Genomic DNA, 9,075 nt, shown 5'->3' on the forward strand with positions numbered 1-9,075 from the left:
AAGTGTCCATGTTTCAGCCCCATACAGAGCTATGCTCCAAATGTAGCATTTCACTAGTTTCTTCCTCAAATTTAAGTCCAATTTGCTGGTAAAAAGATTCTTCTTCTTGCTAAATGCAGCTTTTGCCATGGCAATCCTGGATTTAATTTCACTAGTACACCTTCCATCATCTGTTAACAAGCTACCCAAATATTTAAAACATTTCGCATTCTCCAGTTGTTTTTGGTCTATCTTTATTGTGACTAGGGTTGGTTGTCTCGAAATTTTCATTACTTTTGTTTTCTCCACATTCATTTCCATGCGTAGCACCTTCCAATTTCAATTAGAGATATACAAGATGCGACAATTTAATTCCCTTAGCTGCCGCAGCGTGTCTCTGGAGTGTTGAGCCAGGCAAACTCCTGTACCCAAGCACTTCTGGACACTTTCCAACTTGCGTTTATATAAGCCACTGACCAAATGAGCCGTTCGTTCCCAAGCAGCAGAGGAAATAGTACGTGTCCATGGTATACTTTTGGCGGAGAAATGAGTGACACAAATCTGGAGCAGCGGATACACATCAAGTTTTGTGTGAATATTGGGAAAAGTACTAGTGAAACCTTAGCCCTGTTAACAATGACCTATGGTGAATACGCTATGAAGAAATCGAGTGTTTTTGAATGACATAGGATGTTCAAGGAAGGGCGAGAGCTTGTGCAATATGACCCAAGAAGTGGGCAGCCAAAAACGCAGAGGACAGATGCAAATGTGGACAGAGTACGACAAAAAACAAAACACCCGAACATTTAGCTGCAAACAGAGAATTCATCTCGGCACAAAAAGCACGCATACTTCGCTTCCAGTTCAAGACCATGCTTGTATATTTCTTCGATCATAAGGTGGTAGTTCATAATGAATTCATTGCTCAAGGACAAACGATGAATCAATAGTGTTATTTTGAAGTGCTGACAAGGTTACGGTTATCTATTCGGAGACAAAGACCCGAACTCTGGTCTGACAAATGGATTCTCCACCACGACAATGCTCATGCGCATAATGCGTTAAGAGTTCACGAGTTCCTGGCTAAGAAATGCAGTACAAAAATTGACCATCCACCTAATTTACCTGACTTAGACTCCTGCGACTTTTGTCTCTTTCCAAAATTAAAAAGTACCCTGAAGGAACAAAGTTTGCTGACATTCCTAACATCCAATGCAACGTGATAACGTTACTGTGAAATATTCCGGAAAACGATTTTCAAGACTGTTTTAGGCAGTGGTACCATCGTCTAACGAAGTGCATGGCTTCACATGGAGAGTATTTCGAAAGCGTCAGCAGCCACTATTACACAGGTAAACAAATTTTGCTTCCACTGGGCCATTCCGGGAATTAAATTGTCGCACCTTGTACGTATGAAGTCTCAGAAACACTGAATCTGGCATACGAAAGTTAGGGGGGCGGGGCGGGGAGGAATCGCATATGCCTAGTACAAGAAAGCAAGATAAGAAATTGTAAACCCTGCTCGAAAGTGACCCGTTGTGGTAAATGTTCCTTCGATTAACTATGGGATTGTCTATATGGTCTATATCGTCTGTGTATTCGGTGAACCGTGTGTTGTTTATTCGTGTGATCTCTGGCCAATAACCGTCGTGGAAGGTTTGATCGGTTTGATAGCGAAAGGAAGGGTGGAGGAAAGGGAAAAGTGTGTTTATTGTGGCGTAAATGGTGGGCTGAATTGAAATAACTTAGACAAAGTTATTGTGAACGTAGTGTTATTATGGATGCGAATGATTTGTTTTACAGTTGTAAGAGAGGAGATCTGAATAGAATAGAGTAAGGTTTATTGTCAACTTGTTCGTCTCAAGGTGACATTTGATGTGACAATTTTTGAGCTGAATAGACATTTGATTAAGTTATATTAAAACCAGGAAGTGTGCGTGGAGTTCAGGACTACATTTAAGTAGTTCTGGCTAAGATTTTTTTTTAATGTTTCAACTCTTCACATGATTTGTTACTTAGAATTTCTAGTTCAAAATCTCTAATTTTTTCCAGGTACCTTGTAGAACAGAAGGAAGTGAATCTCAATGTCCGTGACAAATGGGATAGCACCCCCCTGTAAGTTTTATAGTAGGTTGCAAGTATGGTTAGTTGTTTGAAATTAGTACTTTATCTGCAGGCATGTCTTAAAATGTTATTGCATAACCTTAATTTTTTATTGTATAACTATGAGATGTGTTTAACATCTACTCATGTCATTTTCAGGTATTATGCTTGCTTGTGTGGCCACATTGATATCGTACAGTATCTGTTGGCTAATGGAGCTAGGTGTGAAGCAAATACATTTGATGGTGAACGTTGTTTATATGGAGCATTAACAGATCAAATTAGAAGAATGCTGTTGAACTATAAAATTGTCACAAGTCACACGATGCGGAGAGATTTGTATGATGAATTTTTGAGGAGGTGAGATATTACAGATGTGATGTTAGAGATAAACAGTGGTTGAACTCTAGGAGGAGAAGAATAGGAAGATGTAGTTGATAGGCACCATCAGTTCTTGTTTGGGCTAATGACATTTGTTTCAACCAAAATGATAAATAATTTATGAAGTGTAGCTGATATTGAGTAGCTGTGTTAATTCAGTTGGTTTAGTGAGTATGGTATGGGCTGGACACTTAAGTATTTGTCTTTACAGTTGCTTAGTCAAAATAGGGCCTCTTCTAGTTGAGAGCCAAGTCAAGCATATCCCAGATGTTTATTGCCCACTGTTATTATGTTTGCAGATACATACATACATACATAATTAATAAATTCACTCATCCGTTGTCCGAATTGGACCGGATGTTGAACTCGTCAAAATAAGACTTTATTGCGGACGTACAGTCGTGTCAACAACAACCAACCACACACAACCAAAAGCACTAAATAACCATAATTTACAATGTCATTCATAAACAAAATTACAAGGAATATACAGGGTGGGGCACAGAAACTTCCTTTTTGTGAAGGCGCATTGTGAAGGGAGGGGAGGTCGCAGAAAAGTGGGGATAGGCTCGGCGAACGCAGCAGTCGTGGAAGTTTCTGTCTAATACCCCTCAGTAGGAAACATGAAGTGGATGAGTGAGCAGCATGCGTTCCATACTCACTTCGGAATTAAGCCCAGAGGTCCGGTTCCCGACCGGAAATCGATTGTTTTGTGGGTAGAGAACTTTAGGACAACCGGGAGTGTGGTGAAAAAATTATCAGGACGACAACGGATCGTTATGATGCCAGAAAATGTGGAGGCAGTTCGACAGTCGAATTTGAGATCTCCCAGATGCTCCGCTCGCAAACATGCAGTCGCCCTAGACATCTCCAGTCGTTCAATACGCCAAATTCTTCATGAACATCTTCATTTCCATCCCTATAAGATGGTTGTTGTGCAAGAATTGATACCACATGATTTCCAGAACTGAATAATGGCGTGTGAAACATTATTGGAAACTTTACCCCCTGACGCACTTGTTTTCTTTAGTGAGGCACATTTGCACATATCCAGATATGTCAGCAAGCAGAATATGTGCTATTCGAGTGGAAACAATCCCAGAGAGCTCCATGAGAGGCCACTTCACAGTGATAAGGTGACAGTATGGTGTGCGTTGTTGAGAGTTGGAGTTATTGGCCCTTATTTTTTTGAAGAAGACAATCATGCAGTTACTGTCAATTCACAGCGTTATGTGGACATGATTAAAAACTTTTTCGAACCAGCTCTTGAAGAAATGCATCTAGGAAATGTCTGGTTCCAACAGGATGGTTCCACGGCCCACACAGCCCGAGCTTCGATGACAGTTTTGAGGGCAAAGTTCCCTGGATGGCTCATCTCGCTTCGAGGTGACATCCCAGGGGCAGCGCACTCACCTGATCTAATGCCCTGTGATTTTTTTTATGGGGATACCTCAAGGCAGAGGTTTTTAAACATCGCCCCACAAACCTGCTTCACCTGAAGGATGTTATTCGGCAGGAAGTAGCCCAAATTCCAGTGCACATGTTGGAACGTGCAGAGGGGAACTTTAGAAAATGGTTACATCAGTGCATAGAGAATGGTGGCCACCACCTTCAAGATATTTTTTTAAAACTACATGATTTAACACTTTAAAGTATGTTCTTTCATTAGCTAAACAAAAATTTTGCCTATCAGCAATAAATTTTCTTTTATTCGCCTTCATAAAAAGGAAGGTTCTGCGCCGCACTCTGTAGTTATTAAATGTTATACATGCTTAGCAGAAATATATTCATCTATTGAATAAAAAGCATTTGTTGTGAGGAAACTTTTCAGTGTGTGTTTGAAAATGTTCACATTATCACTCATCTTTTGTATATTTTGAGGAAGATTGTTATAAACCATAATAGATGAATATAACACGCCTCACTGGATTGAAGATAATCTCACTGATGACACATGTAGCTTTCCAAACTGTCTAGTGTTTATATGATGAATATTATTGTTGGGTTGAAAAAAATTATGGTTTCTAACAACAAACATCAATATAGAATAGATATATAGGCTAGGAACTGTCAAAATACCCAACCTCTTAAAACCTTTGCAAGAGTTTCCAGGACTTAATCTTAGCATAACCCTAATCACCTTTTTTTTGGACAACAAATAAACTTTTCATAAATGGAGAAGAACCCTAGAATATAATATTATATTCAAGCTGAGACTGATAATAAGAAAAATAGACCATTCAAAGAGCTTGTTCACTAACAAGGGATTGTATCTTCCTGACCATAAAACACACTGTATTCAGTTTCTTTAATAATTTTTCAGATTGTTTTTTCAATGTAAGTTGACAATCTAAATACATACCTAAAAAAAATAACATTATCAACATCTTTAAGTCTAAAACTGTTAGATGTTACCGATAATGTATACTCTGGAGAGTTAGGAGTCACAAATTTAATCAGGTGAATTTTACTGAAATTAAGTACCAGATTGTTATTTCGAAACCAGCTTGAAACCCTAGTCATAACTCTATTTAATTTAATATTCAAAGAGTTTAGCTCATTTGAGGTAATTAAAATTGTGTCATCCACGTACAAAATAGTACATACTATATCCTTGAGAGTCCCTGGGAAGTCATTAATATAAACATTAAACAACATTGGTCCCAGGACAGATCCCTGGGGAACACCAAACCTTACAGATTTCCATTCAGAGATTGTAGTAGTCAAATTACAAGTATGCAGCACAACTCTGCATTCTATTTTTTAAATAAGTCTCCAACCATTTCAAAATAGGCCCTTTGACTCTATACATCTTCAACTTTTGAATCAACAGATCATGACTGACACAATCAAAGGCCTTTGTCGGATCACAAAAAATACCTACCACAAACTCCTTATTGTTCCATGCTTTAAGAACAGCATCAGTTAGATTAAAGACAGCGGTTTTGTGTAGAAACATCCTTATGAAAGCCAATACTGTTCAGGATCCAGGATATCATTTCTTATAAAATGCTGTTTTAAGCCTGCTAAACACTAATATTTCAAATAATTTAGAGAAGCTTGTCAATAAAGATATTGGTCTATAGTTGGCAATTTCAGTAACATCACCTTTCATAAAACGTGGTATAATATTTGCATATTTCAATCGGTCAGGACATATGCCCAAACTTACAGAAAGATTATAAATATAAGTAAGTGGTTTTGCTATCTGTTCACCACATAATTTAATAATTTTATTTGACAATCCATCATATCCACAAGAAGATTTATTTTTTAATGAATTTATCGTGCTTAATACTTCTTCTGCCTCAGTAATTGGAATATTTACAATTTCAGAAATCTCATCTGTAGAGTACTCACATGAAAGTGGTAAAAAACATACATTATTAGAACTGTGACGAACTAATTTGTTAACTGAACTAAACAAATATGAGTTAAATGCCTTAGCTTCATTCCTACTATCGATTATTACATTACCTTATCTCATTTCTGAATATGAATGTTTTTTTCTTTGATTCTCTATCATTTTCTCTCTTTATGACTTTCCAGGACTCCTTGGATTTATTAGATGCAGCCATTATTATTCCCTCATAATATATAGCTGTAGCTCTTCTGATAACTTTTCTCAGCAATGTACAATATCGCGTGTAATACTCCTTTAAGCCTGGGTAATTAGTAGATCTAATCATCAAATACAAATATTTTTTTCGCTTACATGAAATTTTAATTCTTTTAGTGATCCACTGGTTAGAGTACACATTATTTTGGGCAAATTTCGCTGGAAAACATGTTTAAAAAATCATTAAAAAGATATTAAAAAATAGATTAAAACTTTTGTTAACATCAGGATTACTTAAAACACTTTCCCATGTTTCCTTACTCAACATCTCACTAAAAGTTATGGTGCCAGACTCAGATATAACTCTTCTTTTAAGTAATCCACTCTTATTCCTGTGGCGGTTCACAACATTACTAACAGTCAAATACTGAGCATCGTGATCTGAAAGCCCAGTGATTACTGAGTCCACCTGTAAAGTATTTAATCTGCTGTAATCCAAAAATACACTATCAATAGCAGTACTGGTATCGGTTGTAATCCTAGTTGGAAATTCGACAACCCGAAACAGGTTGTACGTCTGAAATAGTGAAATAAGTTGAAGAGGTGTAGTTGAATTCTCTAAAAAATTTACATTAAAGTCTCCACATATTATTAATTCAAGTTTAGGCTTGTAAACAGATTTTAGTATTAGTTCGAATTGCTTAATAAATTCTTCTACATTTCCACAAGGAGATCTGTAAATACATAGTATTATAAAATAATTATTACCAATATTTAATCAGACTATACAGGCCTCAATCACCTTTTCCATGCAGTATTGTGTTATATCAATTGGATTACGGTCCGTATCCAATATACAATATATACAAACACCTCCACCATTACTTAATGATCGTAAGAACTGGGAGGTTAAACAATAATTTTCTGGTTTGAGAATAAAGATTTCTGCTCAGTTAAGTAATTTTCACTTATACAAATTACATGTGGGCTTAAGTCATGACTAATTAACATACAAATCAGTTCATCAGTTTTATCAATATTAGAGTCAATTTTACTGACTACACAACACTCACTAACAGTCGCGGAGACCCCCAGCTAACACCACCTAGCAGCACAACTCGTAACTACAAAGCATGCACGCGCAACAGGTCGGTTCCGGTTATTTTTGGGTCCCCCTTCATATTATATTGGTTGCACTTTCACTTTTTTTGGAGGTCTCACTGTTCTTCTGCGTCCTCTGATGCTGCTGGATCTGTTACGATCCTTGTCGTGATGGCTTAATATATTGGGGAAATACATCAGACAGTCATAAGGTCTTTGTTATACACAATGATAATAATGATGGGAGTGGGCCCAACTCATACATGCAGAGGCCTATTTAAGAAGCTTGGCTTACTACCAATCCCACGTGTACATTTGCTCTCATTGATGACATTTGTTGTTAATACTATGGATAAGTTTCAGACCAGTAACTCTGTATATGTGATTGGTACCAGGAGGAATGACCACTTTCACGTACCTTCAACACATTTATCATCCTATCAGAGAGGGGTGTATTATTCAGGCATCAAGCTATTTAACACTTCGCCATAAAATATATCAGCTTTAAAAAATTATAAAAATCAATTCAGGTTTGTTTTATGAAATTATTTGCAAAGTAACTCATTTTACTCTACTGACGAATTTGTGGAGCATGCAAGGGGCTCAAATTTTAAGAGTTGATAAATGGTCTGTGTGCTCGTAATATACATTGTTGAGACTTGCTCGCTGTAAGTGTGGCAGTATGTATGGTGCCTGTGTTTGTTATGAATTTTAATATGTTACAGTGAAACTGTATTGATGATATGGCTAGCCAATATGTGTGGAATGGGAAGGTGTGCAATTATGCAGCATAGAGTTATCATAGTTGGAAATATGAGGGATTTTGTTCAGGGTCGAATGTGACAGTGGTTTCTCCACGGCCTATGTGTGTTGTCTTGACAACTTGTGCTGTCTGTGTGAGGCCTGATTATCTTTATTGGACCAAGGACGTATGATGTGTAGTCATCATGAATTTGTAATGTGTGACATGTTTTATATCCAGCCCTATGGGGAAGTGATTGGGTCTATGAAGTGAAAATAAATGTAAATGTAAACTAACCAAGGAACATATGAATAATTTCAGACTTCTGGAGACTGGAGAGCTGAGCGATGTGACATTTGTAGTGCATGGCAGCACTTTCCACGTTCACAGATGTGTGTTGGCAGCAAGATGTGTCTATTTTTGTAAGAAATTTGAAACGAAGTGGAAGAACAGACATGTCATCAGTATTAGAAATAATCTGGTAAGGTGTGCCGAAAAGTTGCTGTTTCTTAACCTAAAGAATTTCTAATGCAGAATCTTTCTCTTTCATACAGCTGCATTGCAAATTGCTTTTTACCTGGGACCATGTTAAGTAGATGTTTTATTTGGGAAATTTTATGACATATTGATGTTATGTAGTATTACCAACTTCATGGAGCTGAGTCTCTCTTGAGAAGCCACCAATTGCTTAACCACCCAAGAAATTCCCAGTGTTTTATGGAATGCAAAGGTTCGTTACTGTGTTTATCCTTCTGTCTATGTCAAGGTTTTCTAGTAGTCTCCTTCACATTTTCTTACCAAAGCTCTGTGTACACTTTTGTTCAATGCACTCTACATGCCCTGCCCATCTCATAGTCCTTGAATTGTGTAGTATTACAGCTACTGTGATTTTTATTGTTCCATCAAAATTGTTTTTATGGAAAGTACAATATTGTAAATTATAGAGTAATTGTTAGCACCAGTGAGTAGGATTCAATTTGTAGATAGTTATTAGTTTTAAGTGTTCTGTCAGCTGACCATCTTCAGAAGGCATAAGATCAACATGTTCAGGAGCTACTATTACAAAATTTGTAATATATACTTAGAAGTTTATATATAATAGTAATTTACATTTACATAAATTAAAATCTTGTTCATGTCAAATATTTCAAATCTAGAACTAATATGGCTTGTGTCCTTGTGCCTCTTCTGTTAAAATGGAATATTTGGG

At 36.9% G+C, this 9,075-nt stretch overlaps 1 protein-coding gene across 1 annotated transcript; it reads left to right on the top strand.

Moving 5' to 3' along the window:
• Window positions 1-1,536: 1,536 nt before the first annotated feature.
• Window positions 1,537-8,409, top strand: LOC111870575 (ankyrin repeat and BTB/POZ domain-containing protein 1-like). Its single transcript, XM_023862971.2, has 4 exons — window positions 1,537-1,812; window positions 2,032-2,094; window positions 2,242-2,442; window positions 8,187-8,409. Exons 1-4 carry the CDS (start codon window positions 1,757-1,759, stop codon window positions 8,392-8,394), a joined length of 528 nt encoding a protein of 175 aa, XP_023718739.2. The 5' UTR covers window positions 1,537-1,756; the 3' UTR covers window positions 8,395-8,409.
• Window positions 8,410-9,075: the final 666 nt, after the last annotated feature.

This window comes from Cryptotermes secundus, unplaced genomic scaffold (assembly GCF_002891405.2).
Source record: "Cryptotermes secundus unplaced genomic scaffold, Csec_1.0 scaffold244, whole genome shotgun sequence".
Classification (NCBI taxonomy): Eukaryota; Metazoa; Arthropoda; class Insecta; order Blattodea; family Kalotermitidae; genus Cryptotermes; species Cryptotermes secundus.

What these genes read in the sequence shown, in the direction of transcription:
- LOC111870575 (XM_023862971.2), top strand. Translation starts at nt 1,757, where the DNA reads ATGGATGCGAATGATTTGTTTTACAGTTGTAAGAGAGGAGATCTGAAT. An exon ending in GGAGATCTGAATAGAATAGA is followed by an intron (nt 1,813 to 2,031) that starts GTAAGGTTTATT and finishes AATTTTTTCCAG; the next exon opens with GTACCTTGTAGAACAGAAGG. An exon ending in TATGATGAATTTTTGAGGAG is followed by an intron (nt 2,443 to 8,186) that starts GTGAGATATTAC and finishes GAATAATTTCAG; the next exon opens with ACTTCTGGAGACTGGAGAGC.